This window comes from Oncorhynchus mykiss, chromosome 31, assembly GCF_013265735.2.
Source record: "Oncorhynchus mykiss isolate Arlee chromosome 31, USDA_OmykA_1.1, whole genome shotgun sequence".
Classification (NCBI taxonomy): domain Eukaryota; kingdom Metazoa; phylum Chordata; class Actinopteri; order Salmoniformes; family Salmonidae; genus Oncorhynchus; species Oncorhynchus mykiss.
This window is the reverse complement of record NC_050571.1, coordinates 25,462,967-25,482,169: the sequence shown is the minus strand read 5'-3', so window position 1 is coordinate 25,482,169 and position 19,203 is coordinate 25,462,967. Positions and strand designations below refer to the sequence as shown.

The 19,203-nt window shown below is 38.6% G+C and overlaps 1 protein-coding gene across 2 annotated transcripts; it reads left to right on the top strand.

Annotated features, from left to right (window-relative positions):
- The first annotated feature begins 454 nt into the window (after nt 1–454).
- On the top strand, nt 455–16,298 carry LOC110504838. Of its 2 annotated transcripts, XM_021583685.2 has the most exons (5): nt 1,108–1,563; nt 2,008–2,340; nt 11,151–11,258; nt 15,218–15,331; nt 15,506–16,298. In XM_021583685.2, exons 1-5 carry the CDS (start codon nt 1,515–1,517, stop codon nt 15,517–15,519), a joined length of 618 nt encoding a protein of 205 aa, XP_021439360.2. In that variant the 5' UTR covers nt 1,108–1,514; the 3' UTR covers nt 15,520–16,298. The 2 variants fall into 2 exon arrangements, with proteins under 2 accessions (XP_021439361.2, XP_021439360.2); XM_021583686.2 differs by lacking the exon at nt 11,151–11,258 and having other exon boundaries at nt 455–1,563.
- The last annotated feature ends 2,905 nt before the right edge of the window (nt 16,299–19,203 follow it).

The following is a 19,203-nucleotide window of genomic DNA, read 5'->3' as shown; positions in this document are numbered from 1 at the left end:
TTAGACACATGGGGAATGTTCCACTGTAAAACTGATATATGATTAGACACATGGGGAATGTTCCACTGTAAAACTGATATATGAATAGACACATGGGGAATGTTCCACTGTAAAACTGATATATGATTAGATACATGGGGAATGTTCCACTGTAAAACTGATATATGATTAGACACATGGGGAATGTTCCACTGTAAAACTGATATATGATTAGACACATGGGGAATGTTCCACTGTAAAACTGATATATGATTAGACACATGGGGAATGTTCCACTGTAAAACTGATATGTGATTAGACACATGGGGAATGTTCCACTGTAAAACTGATATATGATTAGATACATGGGGAATGTTCCACTGTAAAACTGATATGTGATTAGATACATGGGGAATGTTAAACTGTAAAACTGATATATGATTAGATACATGGGGAATGTTCCACTGTAAAACTGATATATGATTAGACACATGGGGAATGTTCCACTGTAAAACTGATATATGATTAGACACATGGGGAATGTTCCACTGTAAAACTGATATATGATTAGATACATGGGGAATGTTCCACTGTAAAACTGATATGTGATTAGACACATGGGGAATGTTCCACTGTAAAACTGATATATGATTAGATACATGGGGAATGTTCCACTGTAAAACTGATATGTGATTAGACACATGGGGAATGTTCCACTGTAAAACTGATATATGATTAGATACATGGGGAATGTTCCACTGTAAAACTGATATATGATTAGACACATGGGGAATGTTCCACTGTAAAACTGATATATGATTAGACACATGGGGAATGTTCCACTGTAAAACTGATAGATGATTAGACACATGGGGAATGTTCCACTGTAAAACTGATATATGATTAGACACATGGGGAATGTTCCACTGTAAAACTGATATGTGATTAGACACATGGGGAATGATCTTGAGGTCAATAATCAAGAAAGAGAGGAGGCAAACATTTATTTATTTACAATATTCATTGTTAATAAAAAAATCATTATTTATGGATTCAAGCAAAATGCCCTAGTTATGTAGATACACTAACCAAGCATTAACAGATTGAGTAACAGTTTTCTAAGTCATTTCTAATCTGAGTTACTGTGTTGTTACTTTGTTCCTCGTGTTACTTTGTTCCCCAGTCTCCCCTATTGCGTTTCTGAATATTATAATATTTTCTCTGGATTTGATAACTAAATGTGACTTCTTGTCTAGAGACAAATGTGTCATTGTTTTATCAAAGTAAGGAAGTTAAATAACAACCTTGTGTTTCCGCACCCTTTTGTCAGAGAAAGGGGGGCTAGCTAATGTAAGAACTGCTGGATAAGAACTGTTAATTCTAGAACGAGGAAGACAACACATCAAGAGAGGTTTCAGTTGCAGATTCTTCTCAGTTTGACTTGCATAGCCAGACTTGTGGACAAAAGTAAAGGAAACGTCTTTTTGGGGCTCATTTGAAGTCAGTTAATTGAATTAGGGAGTGAAGAGAGAGACATGGAGGCTGTTTTTGGATTGTTGGTGATGATCGCAGGAGTGTCTCATGGTAAGTTATGTCTTTATTTGTGTCGTAGCTCATTATGCAAGAGCCTACTATTTTCAGACTGTGGAGACTATGGCTATATGGCGACAGGAGGGAAGAAGAGAGTTATAGAGAGGTTTTCCATTACAACCATATCTGAGTAGAACTGTTGATTGCTTGTGTGTCCTTATCATTGCAACAGCATAATTGGTGTCTGGAAAATATATTGATAAAAGATATGCCAAACCTGAGACGGCTCCATCTGATTGTTCCTTTCGATACTGTTTTCTGCTGTATCCCACTCATTGTATAAGTCATCTTTGAAGTTATTGGCAACTCAGTGTCAGACAATTCAATTACAAGAAACCACTCCAGTTCAGTCATACTTATGACAGTAACATATTTTCACTTTATCCACTTATACCAGTTGTGTCAGAATTGTGACACAATGTTCAACTTTGTCCTCAGGCATGTTGACCTCCTCCTGTGATGCTAGAGAGGATGGATGTCAGTGTTATGGAGCTCTGGGAGGAACTGTCTATCTCCAGCTGACTGATACCACAGTATCTGAACTCACATTTAAAAAAGATCCCACTGGTGTAACTACAGAGATACTCCGAATGAGAAGAAACAAAATGATCATCGCTGACTCCATTAAAGCTAGATCAGAGTTCTTCATGAACAACAAGACATTTAGGATGGATAACACAGAAAGGACGGATTCTGATGAATACCTCTTAGAAACATTTCATTCTAATGGAAGTTCATTGGCCACCAGAAGACTACACCTGTTCATTGAAGGTAAATAGCCAACCCTCTTTAAAAAAATATAGCTACATGACTGTATAGGGATACTTGAAAGTTGTGGCAATCCTTGTCTGACAGGGAAACTTTTCTTTTTTAATCGTTTTCATTATTTGAGCCCAAAAAATACATTTAGGGAATTTTAAAAGGTAAAATATTTGCAATATTATTCATTTCCATGTTGGGCTCTGTGCCAGGAAATGCCCTTGTCTAGAGCAAAGGTCCACAATTTCAAACTCCCCCAAAAAGTGTTTAAAATTCTAAAAACTTGCGAAAATGTATAATAACTGTTAAAGGAGCTCATGTAGTTTCCTGCAATAGCCCTTTCTGACTTAAAATAATATTTCTCTCAAAACTGTGATTCCTAAAAAAATATGTGTCCAGAGTTTTGGTCAACTTCGTCATATTTGTCTAAAATCCTAAATGAATCTGAAAGGATCGGGGTCAGCTATACCATGACAACGCCTTCATCTCCTGATTAACTGCAGTGCAACAAGACAGTGCATGGTCCTGAAAGTCCTTTACTTTTGATCGATTTAAACAAACAATATTGAAATCACCATGGTCACAGCGGATATGCAGCAAGTGCAGGTGATTTGCATGCGATTCTATTATTTCATGTCACAGCAATATATCATATCTGTTAGCAAACAATTAAATTTAATTTAAACAATGTGTTCACATAAAGCATAAGTGGTTGCTTTCCCATTGTATTGTTTTTGGTAAATTTGTATTGAGTCAGGCTGCTCCAAAATGCAGCTGTTTCAGCCTCACTCTGTTCTTCCTGTGTTGGAGGGGCAGACAGAGAGCATGATTGGCTCAGGGTGCTGTTACTCATGGGGACCCTACTTCATTGCAGCAACAGCTGGGAGAGCTAGCCAGCAAAACATCAATTTTTGTAATGGTTCTATTTATGAAGGCTGAGGGTATATCTGGGTTTGTTTATACAGTTCGATTTCTTTTTGTACATGAATCCACATGTAAGGAGATGAATAACTCATTTACCAATGTTGTATGGAAAAACAAACATCACCACCTTAAAAAGAAAGTGTTCTCTGTGACTAGGGTAGAAGGAGGTTTTCAGTTATTGGATTTTGTGGATATGAAAAATGCCTTTAAGATTAAGTGGTTGAAAAAAAGGCATAACATCTCCAGAGACTTTATACTTTTTTATTCCTCATAACATTTTTAAGAAAATTGTGAGTTTACAATTGTTGTTGTCTTGTAATTACAACATACTGTATATATTTTTCTATCAGCAAGCCCTTATGGCATGGGCATTATGTTTTGTGCATGACTTTTCACCTCTTAAAGCTATTCTGTGAAATAATGGTAATATCACTATTAAAAACAAAATTATTTTTATGCAAAATTGGACAGAGAAAAACATAATCTTTGTAGGTGACATGTTTGATAGTGGTGGCCAAATGTTAAGTTATGAAGTAATTCACACTGGAACCGCCTGGCCTTTCAGCCTATCAGCACCCCCTAGAGAACGTTGGGGGAATCTACTTTAGCATATGCTTCAGATGCATATCAACAATGCTTGATAAATAAATACTTGATAAATATATTGTAAAGGAAACCTCTTGAAACTAGGGGGCACTATTTTTATTTTTGGAAAAATAACGTTCCCAAAGTAAACCGCCTATTTCTCAGGACCAGATGCTAGAATGTGCATATAATTGACAGCTTAGGATAGAAAACAGTCTAAAGTTTCCAAAACTGTCAAAATATTGTCTGTGAGTATAACAGAACTGATATTGCAGGCGAAACCCTGAGGAAAATCCAATCAGGAAGTGCCTCTTATTTTGAAACCGTTGTGTTCCTATGCACCCCTATTGGCCATTGAAAGGGATATCAACCAGATTCCCTTTTCTACGTATGCCCTAAGGTGTCTACAGCATTTTGACGTAGTTTCACACCTTTATGTTGAAGAATGAGCCAGCTGAGGGCTCTCAGAGTGATTCTAGCTTAAAAGACAGAGGTAGTAATTTTTCCTCTCGCTCCTACTGAAAAGTAAATTGTCCAGGTTGATATATTATCGAATAGATATTTGAAAAACACCTTGAGGTTTGATTATAAAAAACGTTTGCCATGTTTCTGTCGATATTATGGATATAATTTGGATTTTTTTTCGCCGTTGTCGTGCCAGCTATTTCCGGTGGATTTCTCAACATAACGTGACCAACAAACAAAGGTATTTTGGGTATAAAAATAATCTTTATGGAACAAAAGGAACATTTGCTGTCTAACTGGGAGTCTCGTCAGTGAAAACATCCGAAGATCATCAAAGGTAAACGGTTAATTTGATTGCTTTTCTGATTTTTGTGACCAAGCTTCCTGCTGCTAGCTGGACATAATGCTATGCTAGGCTATCGATAAACTTACACAAACGCTTGTCTTGCTTTGGCTGTAAAGCATCATTTCAAAATGTGAGATGACAGGGTGATTAACAAAAGGCTAAGCTGTGTTTCACTATATTTCACTTGTGATTTAATGAATATGAATATTTTCTAGTAATATTTTTTGACCGTTGCGCTATGCTAATTAGTGGAGTTGATGACAATTCTCCCGGATCCTGGGATGGGTAGTTCCAAGAGGTTGCATGAATAAACATTCATGGGAATATATCAATAAAAAAAATAACAACAATAGTTATTTGTTTAGCCAGAGTCAAGGATATGTTTTGAACAATTCTACAAAGTCCTAGAAAATACATCCGCATATAGCCTGTTTTAGTTTCCTTTACATTAAAACATAATTGTAGTCCATTTGACCAACTTTATTTGTAGATTCGATTAGTAATAGTTATAGTAATAAAGTCCAGTTACAGGTTACTTTGACAAAGAAACGAAAAAGAGGATAATAATAATAACTGGTGAAATGATTTGCTGTATTCCTAAAGAAAATCACCCGCGGATAAACAATTGTCAATGATTAATTGCACAAAGAAATATTGGTTAGTGTCATAGAAACTGCTCAATATACTCTTTCAGATGCAATATAGCAATCGAAATATTTTACATGCATATCCCTGCATCTGTCAATTACAAGATGTGCCAATCTCTTCATGTACAATTTGACAACTGATAGGCCTAATATTGTCACTCATCAGATTATTGTCAATTAAATCTATAACTCGTATTATATGTGAAATTAGTTTTGGTATAGTTCAGGTGTAGTTTCGATGTGCAGGCATCGTTTGTTTCCCGCTCATCAACGTGGACAGAGTCAATGATATGTTTAGCATTATTCGAAAGGCCTCCTGCAACATGTAGCATTTTTTGGTTCCCTTAAAATACGTGTGATTAGTAATAGAGCTACAGTAAATAAAACAGTCCCAAAACAGGTTATTTTTACAAAGTAAAAAGGTACGCGGTCAAATATTTAACATGATCGCCAACACTGATAAATACAGTGGGGCAAAAAAGTATTTAGTCAGCCACTTAAAAATATGAGAGAGGCCTGTAATTTTCATTATAGGTACACTTCAACTATGACAGACATAATGAGGAAAATAATTCCAGAAAATCACATTGTAGGATTTTGAATGAATTTATTTGCAAATTATGGTGGAAAACAAGTATTTGGTCACCTACAAACAAGCAAGATTTCTGGCTCTCACAGACCTGTAACTTCTTCTTTAAGAGACTTCTCTGTCCTCCACTCATTACCTGTATTAATGGCACCTGTTTGAACTTGTTATCAGTATAAAAGTCACCTGTCCACAACCTCAAACAGTCACACTCCAAACTCCACTATGGCCAAGACCAAAGAGCTGTCAAAGGACACCAGAAACAAAATTGTAGACCTGCACCAGGCTGGGAAGACTGAATCTGCAATAGGTAAGCAGATTGGTTTGAAGAAATCAACTGTGGGAGCAATTATTAGGAAATGGAAGACATACAAGACCACTGATAATCTCCCTCGATCTGGGGCTCCACGCAAGATCTCACCCCGTGGGGTCAAAATGATCACAAGAACGGTAAGCAAAAATCCCAGAACCACACGGGGGGACCTAGTGAATGACCTGCAGAGAGCTGGGACCAAAGTAACAAAGCCTACCATCAGTAACACACTACGCCGCCAGGGACTCAAATCCTGCAGTGCCAGACACGTCCCCCTGCTTAAGCCAGTACATGTCCAGGCCCGTCTGAAGTTTGCTAGAGAGCATTTGGATGATCCAGAAGAAGATTGGGAGAATGTCATATGGTCAGATGAAACCAAAATATAACTTTTTGGTAAAATCTCAACTCAAGAATGCTGAGTTACATCCAAAGAACACCATACCTACTGTGAAGCATGGGGGTGGAAACATCATGCTTTGGGGTTGTTTTTCTGCAAAGGGACCAGGACGACTGATCCGTGTAAAGGAAAGAATGAATGGGGCCATGTATCGTGAGATTTTGAGTGAAAACCTCCTTCCATCAGCAAGGGCATTGAAGATGAAACGTGGCTGGTTCTTTCAGCATGACAATGATCCCAAACACACCGCCCGGGCAACGAAGGAGTGGCTTCGTAAGAAGCATTTCAAGGTCCTGGAGTGGCCTAGCCAGTCTCCAGATCTCAACCCCATAGAAAATCTTTGGAGGGAGTTGAAAGTCCGTGTTGCCCAGCAACAGCCCCAAAACATCACTGTTCTAGAGGAGATATGCATGGAGGAATGGGCCAAAATACCAGCAACAGTGTGTGAAAACCTTGTGAAGACTTTCTGACCTCTGTCAGTGCCAACAAAGGGTATATAACAAAGTATTGAGATAAACTTTTGTTATTGAACAAATAATTATTTTCCACCATAATTTGCAAATAAATTCATTAAAAATCCTACAATGTGATTTTCTGGATTTTTTTTCTCATTTTGTCTGTCATAGTTGAAGTGTACCTATGATGAAAATTACAGGCCTCTCTCATCTTTTTAAGTGGGAGAACTTGCACAATTGGTGGCTGACTAAATACTTTTTTGCCCCACTGTAGATACAGCACAAACTCATCATTACACTATTGTTGTTCGAAATTAAATCAACCTCTTCACCCTCCTTATCATTCAGTTAGGCCTAATTTAAGTACAATTGTGAAGGTGCACAATTATCGCCCATTCGTTGTTAATTCAGTGAGGAGAGAGACGCATTAGCACCTGTCCTACAGCATTTTGTCTTGGCTGTAGGTAGGAACAGGGGTGGGGAAAAGGCTCTAAATACTTTTCTGTTTGTGATTAAAAAATTATGACAAATGAGCTTTGCTTTTTTTTATAGCTTTTTGGGGGGGCTGATTTTTTAAATTTACTAAATCAAATGTTAGTGGCCATTAGCCTATGGGGTTCTAGTGTTCAGAGTCAAAGCCTGCCCTAGTTACACACAAAGAATATTGTTCTGTGGTTAATGCTATTCACTCAGGTATCTCCCAGCTAATGAAAAGTCACATTTTCAAGGTATTCTTAGAATAGTACCCAGTCTATGTATTAATGGTATTGATATCAAAGTCCCAAGTGTACAAATAAACACATAAAATAATAATTTTTATAGCAAAAGAACAAGGAAACAGGGAAATCCTTTTGTAATTAAACAACTATCAGACCTTCAATGGTGAAAGGCTTGGCTTTGTCCCTTTACGTGTTGCATTTCTATAAGATAAAATAGGTGCACCTAAAGATTCTGCACAATATATACCTCTCCAACACAATGGTGTCAAGGTTTACATACATTGATGTCAAGTGTACTTTCTGCAGTGATGGACCTGAAATGCTGACACATTTGTTTTCCAGTTGTTACACTATTAGAGTTTGGTGGAGTACATACTGAGTATTTTTTTTCATCAACCCCCTGCTTTATAGTGTTTTGATAGACATTGTTTTTAATTGAGCCTCTGAAATAATGACAAAAGCTTGTCTACAGTCCAATTTTATAACAAATACTTTTCTGAATAAGTGTCGTTAGCTAGATTTCAATCCAAGTGTTGACAGATTTTCACGTGAAAATTCTAATATGTGTGACATTTTCCCACCAGTGGTGTTTCCACAAAACTGACTTGTTGCGGATAAAAATCAGTGCTTGATGACGTAGTGCACACACAATTTACTTTTTGCTTAAGTTTTCATGTACCGAATAAAAATCTAAATTTCAATCTGTTTCCATTGCATTTTAAACTCACCAATAGTTTTGTCACAAAAACTGTTGAGTTAAATAGCAAATAAGCCTATTCTGGTCTTGGCAGGTGCACTCTAGCCAACAGCTGGCAGATACGGTGCAGGTATCTGAATAAGAGCTAGTATGTTTTTATTTGTCAAATGGCAGCTAAGCATCGATAATCATGTCACCATAATAAGACCCTGGATATTTACTGGATAGCAGCATCAAGCTCATCACCGTGTACTTTTACCACTATGTGAAGTTCATCATCATTTATTTAATCAGTAGCCTAATAGACTGTATGGTTTCCCAAGTAGTGGGAGGACCACACGGCCATCCATTAAACTACTACTGTATATGTACTATTCTATCTTACGTATTCTACAGATATACTAAATATTATATTCACATACTGGCCATAATGCCTATACAGTGCCTTGCGAAAGTATTCGGCCCCCTTGAACTTTGCGACCTTTTGCCACATTTCAGGCTTCAAACATAAAGATATAAAACTGTATTTTTTTGTGAAGAATCAACAACAAGTGGGACACAATCATGAAGTGGAACGACATTTATTGGATATTTCAAACTTTTTTAACAAATCAAAAACTGAAAAATTGGGCGCGCAAAATGATTCAGCCCCCTTAAGTTAATACTTTGTAGCGCCACCTTTTGCTGCGATTACAGCTGTAAGTCGCTTGGGGTATGTCTCTATCAGTTTTCACATCGAGAGACTGAATTTTTTTCCCATTCCTCCTTACGAAACAGCTCGAGCTCAGTGAGGTTGGATGGAGAGCATTTGTGAACAGCAGTTTTCAGTTCTTTCCACAGATTCTCGATTGGATTCAGGTCTGGACTTTGACTTGGCCATTCTAACACCTGGATATGTTTATTTTTTAACCATTCCATTGTAGATTTTGCTTTATGTTTTGGATCATTGTCTTGTTGGAAGACAAATCTCCGTCCCAGTCTCAGGTCTTTTGCAGACTCCATCAGGTTTTCTTCCAGAATGGTCCTGTATTTGGCTCCATCCATCTTCCCATCAATTTTAACCATCTTCCCTGTCCCTGCTGAAGAAAAGCAGGCCCAAACCATGATGCTGCCACCACCATGTTTGACAGTGGGGATGGTGTGTTCAGCTGTGTTGCTTTTACGCCAAACATAACTTTTTGCATTGTTGCCAAAAAGTTCAATTTTGGTTTTGTCTGACCAGAGCACCTTCTTCCACATGTTTGGTGTGTCTCCCAGGTGTCTTGTGGAAAACTTTAAACAACACTTTTTATGGATATCTTTAAGAAATGGCTTTCTTCTTGCGACTCTTCCCTAAAGGCCAGATTTGTGCAATATACGACTGATTGTTGTCCTATGGACAGAGTCTCCCACCTCAGCTGTAGATCTCTGCAGTTCATCCAGAGTGATCATGGGCCTCTTGGCTGCATCTCTGATCAGTCTTCTCCTTGAATGAGCTGAAAGTTTAGAGGGACGGCCAGGTCTTGGTAGATTTGCAGTGGTCTGATACTCCTTCCATTTCAATATTATCGCTTGCACAGTGCTCCTTGGGATATTTAAAGCTTGGGAAATCTTTTTGTATCCAAATCCGGCTTTAAACTTCTTCACAACAGTATCTCGGACCTGCCTGGTGTGTTCCTTGTTCTTCATGATGCTCTCTGCGCTTTTAACGGACCTCTGAGACTATCACAGTGCAGGTGCATTTATACGGAGACTTGATTACACACAGGTGGATTGTATTTATCATCATTAGTCATTTAGGTCAACATTGGATCATTCAGAGATCCTCACTGAACTTCTGGAGAGAGTTTGCTGCACTGAAAGTAAAGGGGCTGAATAATTTTGCACGCCCAATTTTTCAGTTTTTGATTTGTTAAAAAAGTTTGAAATATCCAATAAATGTCGTTCCACTTCATGATTGTGTCCCACTTGTTGTTGATTCTTCACAAAAAAATACAGTTTTATATCTTTATGTTTGAAGCCTGAAATGTGTCAAAAGGTCGCAAAGTTCAAGGGGGGCGAATACTTTCGCAAGGCACTGTATATATATATATATATATATACTTATAGGTGAAGCGAGGGAATAACTTTAGAGTTTAAAAAAAAGTTGCATATTGTTAACCGGGACCTTGTATTAACAGGCACACAATCAGTGTCACAATATTGCAGGCAGATTGCTAGCTAGTTTACTCTATAAAATTATGCTCAACTAGCGTGGTCTTCCGTGCAATAAGAGCTAAAGATATGGGAAGTAGCCATAAACTGATCATAACCCAAATGTTATAACGTTTGTGTGTGGCTCTAAACTCATTTCTGGGATTGGTTATTAGTACATTCAATGTGTAGCCAATGTGTACTGGTTTCGATGCATATGAGTTTTGTTAATTGAGTGTGCCCCACCAATATCTTCATTTAAAAGTTGCCACTGCATGGTCATAACCATATCCTGTCAAGTCCATCTCCCTTATATATTAAGATAGAATATGTAATGGTCCAAAATCCAATTCTGGTTTGGTTTAGTTTAGCAGATACATTATCAAAACATTACACATGATTATTATCATCATCATCAACATCATCATCATTATCATCAATAGACCTAGGAGAAGCAGCATGGGATTCACCACTTTTCAACACAGGTTTGTGACTGTTTATTTTGCCTACCTACAGGGCTCATATATATTAACTGTACCTTATCCACCGGGACAAAGATATCAGGGTGGGTGAATGCCACCGACAATGACCAGTGCCACTGTCAACTAACCGCTGGTGCTACCGGTAAGTCTGATATAATAATTTTAACAGATTTTATTCATCTGCTGATTAGTTGTCCCTCACAGATGAAATTGGGGAGGGGACAGGGGACCGGTCTCAGTCCGTCCATTACATGATGACCAAACTGACTCCAGTGGTGCCCATATTGATTTTGTCTATGCTCACCAGACACGCAGGTTAAAATACCCAAACCAACTGTGAACTCAACCAACTGGGGAGGGGACAGTGGACCGGTCTCAGTCCGAACAAAAATATGAATGCAACATGTAAAGTGTTGGTCCCATGTTTCATGAGCTGAACTAAAATATCCCAGAAATGTTCAATTTTCACAAAAAGCTTATTTCTCTCAAATGTTGTGAACAAATTTGTTAACATCCCTGTTAGTAAGCATTTCTCCTTTGCCAAGGTTATCCATCCATGTGACAGGTGTGGCATATCAAGAAGCTGATTAAACGGCATGATAATTACACAGGTGCACCTTGTGCTGGGTACAATAAAAGGCCACTCTAAAATGTGAAGCTTTGTCACACAATACAATGCCACAGATGCCCTAAGTTTTGAGGGTGTGCAATTGGCATTCTGACCAGAGCTGTTGCCAGAGAATTGAATGTTAATTTCCCTACCATAAGCTGCCTCCAATGTCATTTTAGAGAATTTGGCAGTACGTCCAACTGGCAACACAACCACAGACCATGTGTTTGGCGTCGTATGGGCGAATAGTTTGCTGATGGCAATGTTGTGAACAGAGTGCTCGATGATGGCGGCGGGGTTATGGTAAGGGCAGGCATAAGCTATGGACAATGAGCACAATTGCATTTTATTGATGACAATTGGAATGCATATAGAAACCGTGACAAGATCCCGAGGTTCATTGTCATGCCATTCAACCGCCGCTATCACCTGACGTTTCAGCATGATAATGCACGGCCCCATGTTGCAAGGATCTGTACACAATTCTTGGAAGCCTAAAATGTCCCAGTTCATCCACGGCCTGCATACTTACCAGACATGTCACCCATTAAGCATGTTTGGGATGCTCTCGATTGATGTGTACGACAGCGTGTTCCAGTTCCTGCCAATATCCAGCAATTTAGCACAGCCATTGAAGAGGAGTGGGACAACCTTTCACAGGCCACAATCAACAGCCTGATCAACTCTATGTGAAGGAGATGTGTCGTGCTGCATGAGGTGGTCACACCCGATACTGACTGGTTTTCTGATCCATGCCCCTACAGATGCATATCTGTGTTCCCAGTCTTGTGAAATCTATAGTTTCGGTCCAAATGAATTTGTTTCAGTTGACTGATTTCCTCATATGAACTGTAACTCAGTAAAATCTTTGAAATTGTTGCATTTATATTCTTGTTCAGTGTAAATTAATTTTGGGAGAGGTCGAAACAAATATGAAACATTGGCAGATGAACATTGAGTTGTTATTTTACCTGAAATCCATATGGTTCTTTTTTAGCTGGGTCTTTGTAGAATGTTGGCCCATTTTGAGACACACAAAGTTGTGTGTTCTCTACTCTGACAAATAATCCACAGATAAAGGGGGAATCCTACAGTAATTATTTTTTTGTTTGTTTTCTTTGATTAATCTCTCGTCATTCATTCTTCTTCTTCTCCGGATTGTATATGGCGGTTGGCAACCAACTTTAAGGTGCATTACCGCCACCAGATGAACTGGAGTGCAGGAGTTGGAACCGGTTCAGGGAACAGAACCGAAAACCACAAAATAACAATATTTTAAAAGGAACAGAACCAGAACCGAGAACGCAAGTGATCTATACGGTTCCAGAACAGAACTGTTATTTTAAAAGCATGAGAACATTGGTTTTCCAGTCCCACAAAAAACACAGCAAACCCTCACTTTGTCACTCAGAAACTTATTCCAGTGTCTGCCTGCCTGCCAGTTGAAAATCTTGGCCAGTGTGTGCTTGTGTATAGGCTATATGCCCCTCCCCTCCCTCCGAAGCATAGTCTACTCTAGCTACTGATGTTACAAGCTTCGTTCAGAAATTAGGGAGAGAGATTTTTAATTAGAGAAGAATTGATTCACTTTTCAATGTTAAGGATACTATAGTTATCACGTTTCATATTGGATTTATTAACTACAAAAAGGTAAGATGTATTTGTATTTTAATTCTGTTGCCACCCTGCACACACAAGCTTGTTAGCTAGCTAACTTAGCAAGCTCTGTTCTAGATCTCAAACTCTAGGTGGCATTATGTGTACTTTAATGGAACTGAGAGTTATGATCAAGGCCTAGCTTTAGTCCAATGTTAGTTAAGCCAACTCTGAAGTTAAAAGACAATCAAAGTTCCTTCATAGAACCCGCTCCTCCAAAGGTATACTTCTGAGGTCCTAATTCAGATAATGTATAACAACAAGATGCCCAACGCTTCATTCCCAGGGCTCTCATCATCCACAAAATGTCAGTCGCATCTCGCACTCTACACTACACTTGTCTGTCCAATGAATGTACATGGCTTGCCCGCTTCATAGCAAGCTGCTCTATCCATTGGTGAAGTAATTTAATGTTGAGCAAAATGTAAAAAAAATATTATTTCAGAGGTTTATAAAGGAACAGAAAGGAAAAATATAAACCGTTACTGTTTTTAGGTTCGAACCGGTTCAGAACTAAACTTTTTTGGGGTCGGAACAGCTGAAAGGAACTAAAAAAAATAATGGTACTGTTCTGAATGAAACAATTGGAAAATAATTTACTTTCCAACCCCTGCTGGAGTGTGGACCTGGTTCATCTTTCAATCGCCCACTCGGCTATATGATGGTAAAAAACAATGAGTAGATGGTAGAGGTGGGACTTGTAGTGGCGTGTATTTAAGGATGCCAAGAGAAGTCAGTCCCCCCCCCAAAAAAAAAATTACCAAGAAAAAACATAAATAATTACTATTTCGTCTCTCTGTGTTTCATAATTTTCCTTAAATTCACAAGAGGCTGAAAGTATCTCACCAGAGTAAGCATCCACGCAAGCGTGACAATGCCCCTCTGTCTCTGTATGTGTCGGCCATCTATCTGATGCTGTCTGGTGAAAAAGAGTGTGACATTGTTTCCGCCCATAGTATTGAATGCAAGGGAAGCCAGCGAATATTTGGCCCCCCTCAGTAAAAAAAAGTATAAAATAATAGCCAATCAGCGTTTGCGCTAAACTGAAACATTAAACTGAAACACTTGCTTGACCATGCTGTATGCTTTGTGGACTTCACCAGACAGTTGTTGCTGTCCGGTTTGTGATGAAACAAATGTGTTGCTGAATTTATTCTGCCACTGTGTCTTCTTATATATCATGGTAGCAAGGCATATGAAATAACAGGTTATAGAGCAAACACCAATTATCACAACACAAAGGTTGTAATAGGGCTTTTTTCCAGCTTGGCTTCCCCAGTGGTTTTACCCACGCACCACTACTGGGGACTTGCAGCGCGTCAAGTGTCTAAAATAGAACCAGGTTAGAACCAAGTTCTATTTTAGCATCTGGCTATGCAGACGCCGTTGACGCACACGAGCAGATAAAAGGATTTGATAACATGTACTGTATGTTTATTTTTCAATGCTCTTGCTCTCAACATGTGGGCGGTGTGATCAGCATGTTGGTCACACGCGATTTCTCAGACAGCATGTCCCGATTTTTACGAAACTTGGGTGCCATAGAGATCTGGGTGCCATAGAGATCCAGCATTTACAAATATATACCAATTTGTCCAAGGTGGGAGCTATAGTATTGAAATTAAATTTGTGATTCACATCTAGAGAGGAGGAGGTGAAGCGAGAGGGATAACTGGACCCAAAATATGTCTTCTCCAGCAGGTGGCGTTTTTTCTTTGGTGCATTACATGGAGTACAGGGTGTGGATTAGCTAAGAGACGGAATAATTTGTGGGGGATGACATGTTTACTGTTGCTTTCTTAATTTATGTGTTATTCTGTCTCTCTTTTCCACAGGACCTGGGTTCAATGTGTTTGTTTATTTCCAATTTGCTGAAGTCTTCATTCTGCTGGCAATCTGTCTGGGATCATACTGTTTCTACAAGAAGAAGACTTGTCCTCAAGAGCAAGGTCCGTAACCATAATTGTACCTTTCAATTAAGGTCTAGCTTTTAAAAAAAAATGTGTCTCATTTTATTCTGCTTAATTCTCTCTCTCTCTCTCTTTCTCTCTCTCTCTCTCTCTCTCTCTTTCTCTCTCTCTCTCTCTCTCTCTCTCTCTCTCTCTCTCTCTCTCTCTCTCCAGATGATGGTCAGTAAGCAGAGGAATATGAAGTCTCTCAGGTGGATCACGGTGGGACTCAGAGGAGGGTGTTGATATCCTAAGAGTTGCTATGGGGATCAACCAGGCTTTAAGATTACCTTATATGAAATAATGACTAATGGTGATATAAAACTGCTTATCACTCTTTTAATCTTGAAACTCAAAGCACAGTAATGTATTAAAACCAAAGAAATACCATTCTATTCTTTTGACATTTATTTTCTTATTTTCATTATTTTCCTTCAGACCTGCCCTTAACACAATGAATAGTGAATGATCTATGTGATGGTGTTCATTTAATCGATTTTAACTCTTGAATTGAAGTGTTTTAGTGCTGTTTCTTTTGTTCATACTGTTACATAAACGAATGAAAAATTTGTGTTTTTAAAAATATACATTTTTTAATATTCTAATATTACCTTCTTAAGCACAAACAAATAATTATTTTACCAATAGCATACATCACATGTATGTATTAGACTGTTAGAATGTTGACATCTGAAAGACTCATCATTGGCTTGAAGGGGGTCCCTCTAGGCTTTTCTAGTGTTAAGTATAATTTAAAATGTAATAGGAGTGCATATTACAGTGTATTAATTGCATTAAAGGGTTTATTTTTTTGATGCTTGTGGTATACAGTAACAGAAATGTTCCAGAGTTGAAAGGCTTTTTAATTGGGGAACTGTAAGATATGCTTTCATTGTTATTGTAACTTTATCATGTTTGATGTAATGGTGTGATTTTAATGCATAAAAATAAAAGCAAAAAAACTTTTAAAACATTGGAAATCTTGTCACGGTCGTCATGGGTCGACCAAAGCACAGCGTGGTGAGCGGACATTTTCTTTTTTATTTGAATAATGTCGCCAACAAAAACAATAAACAATACAAAACGACCGTGAAGCTTAACAGGGCATTAGTGTCAGTAACAAAAATAACTACCCACAATCAAAGGAGGGAAAAAGGGCTACATAAGTATGATTCCCAATCAGAGACAACGATAGACAGCTGTCCCTGATTGAGAACCATACCCGGCCAGAACATAGAAACAAAGAAACATAGAATGCCCACCCCACATCACACCCTGACCTAACCGAATAGAGAAATAAAACGGCTCTCTAAGGTCAGGGCGTGACAAATCTACTACTTTTGAAACATGCTGGACCTCATTTCTCATTATCTATTATTTTTGAAATATTCTGGACCTCATTTTCTCATTATCTACTACTTTTTGTTTGAAGCACAACAAAGTAAGTGACAATGTGCAGGGTTTTCTGACTTTTTTTTCTATCGCCCACTGAAAAATGTTATCACACGTACTGTAACACTTTCCTTCATGAAGAGGCAATGCTGAGTTGTCGTCAGAATAACATCACAATGTCATAGACCACATCTCACATCACGATTTCTGTGGTCTGATGTGATTAGTGCCTGGCAGAGAGTGATTATAGATAATAAACTGGAATGGAGAGAAAATGTAAGTACCTGCTATACTTATGCTTGGTAAATACCAATTTCTTTGTTCTATGTTTGTGCTTTTCTAGAACCCAATTTCTGTGTTCATGCAAGTGACTGATTGAATGAATCCTCACTTATCAGTATCTGCAATTTGGCAGTATGCCCAGATCTTGTTTTGAGAACGAAATATATCTCGGTTTCAAGGTCTCAGCTTAGAGAGATATAGCTGTATAACTATCCCAGCATAGCTCCTGACAGACATTCACTATGGTGCATTAAGTTTGTTGGAACCTCTCCAGCATGCTGACAATATTAGCTAGCTTTTGTGACACAGGGTCTATGGTGGTCTGATTGAATCATGATTTAAGATTGACTTTGAGTGCTCCTGCATAAGAATTTCCACGAGATAACCTTTTCAAGAAAGCACAAAGCCCTTTGCGCTTTCATTGTATTAATTAATTTACTTCTAATGCATATTTATATGATATTGGCTTTCAAAAATAAAATAAATAAATGAATTAGCAATGGCATTAATATATTTTCAAAGTATACAGAAACAAATAGCATTTGAATAATTTTTCTCGTGAAAAATATACAGCATGAACCTGTAACACTTTCTTAAAATGAATGTCTCCCTCACAAATAAAATCAAATTGTATTCGTCACATGCTTCGTAAACAACAGGTGTAGACTAACGGTGAAATGCTTACGGACCCTTCCCAACAATGCAGAGAGAAACAAAATATGTAAACAATAGAAAGTAAAGTAGCGAGTACCACTTCCTCCCAAATCGGCCCATACCTGGCGCGACCTCGGGACCTTTTCCTCACCAACACACTTGACTGTCCTCCCTCAAGCGTATTAGCCGATCGTGCCACCACAAAAGCTAGCTAATGAGCCTACGCAAGCAGGAAACTTAATGCTGAGGAGTATGTTCCACATATCCCCATGCGTTGCACTGGCACCACACTACCACATCTCTTACCTATAGGTGGTCTCATCGTTGTCGGTGATCAGGCCACCGTACCACAAACTTAATGATGGTGTTGGAGTTGTGGGCTCCCACGCACGGCCCTTGTGTTGAGGGTCAGCGTAGAGTATGTGTTGTTGCCTATCCTCACCACCTGGGAAGGCCCGTCAGGAAGTCCAGGATCCAGTTGCAGAGGGAGGTGTTCAGTGCATGGGTCCTTAGTTTAGTGATGAGCTTGGAGGGCACTATGGTGTTGAATGCTGAGCTGTAGTCAATGAGTAACATTCTCACGTAGGTGTTCCTTTTGTCCAAGTGGGAAAGGGCAGTGTGGAGTGCAATAGAGATTGTGTCATCTGTGGATCTGTTGTGGTGGTATGCGACTTGGAGTGCGTCCAGGGTGTCTGGGATAATGGTGTTGATGTGAACCATGACCAGTGCTACAGGGTGATAATCATTTAGACAGGTTACCTTAGCGTTCTTGGTTCACGGATTATGGTGGTCTGATTGATAGTTTTCTATGATAATCCTTTTTTAATAGAAATATGCTTGCAGTTCCTATGGCTTCCACTAGATGTAGAAATTGGTTGATGTTTTTCTTTTGAGTAATGAAGAAGTAGCTCTTTCCTTTCTGAGTGTCGAGCCAAGTGGACTGTAATGTTTGGTGCGCTATCCGCTATTGAACACAGTATGTTCCGTCTTAAATTTGATAGATTATTTACGTTTTAAAATACCTAAAGTTGGAATAGGAAAGTTGTTTGAAATGTTTGGACCAAGTTTACAGTGGCGGGAATGGGGGTGAAGGGATCCCTAAGAGGATAATTATCCTATTTCAAAGGTCTCACTCACATTGCTACGGAACAGCTGGTGCTCAGTGTTGCTTGCCTAAAAGCAGAGTATGTGAACGGAGTTGAGCAGTCGAAAATCTTGCTCATCGCTCTGCTAAAAACTGCTGCTCGCAAAAAAATTCAATAAATGCTGCTCCAAATTCTCTCCAATCATTGAACATTTATTCAACATCCAACTATTGTTGTGACTACCTGGACCTGCCATTTGGTTTTGAAGTATTGAAACCAAACCATATGCTTTGAAGAAAAAGTATTTTAATAAACAACATGAAAAGGTGCCTGTGAGAAGCACTCATCATTTCTAATAATCAACATGTCGTATTAACCTTTTCACGCTTGAATTCCAAATATCACTACTGAGCCGGACAGACTTCTCTTCGACGAGAGCCTAAGCACTTCCCCAGTGTT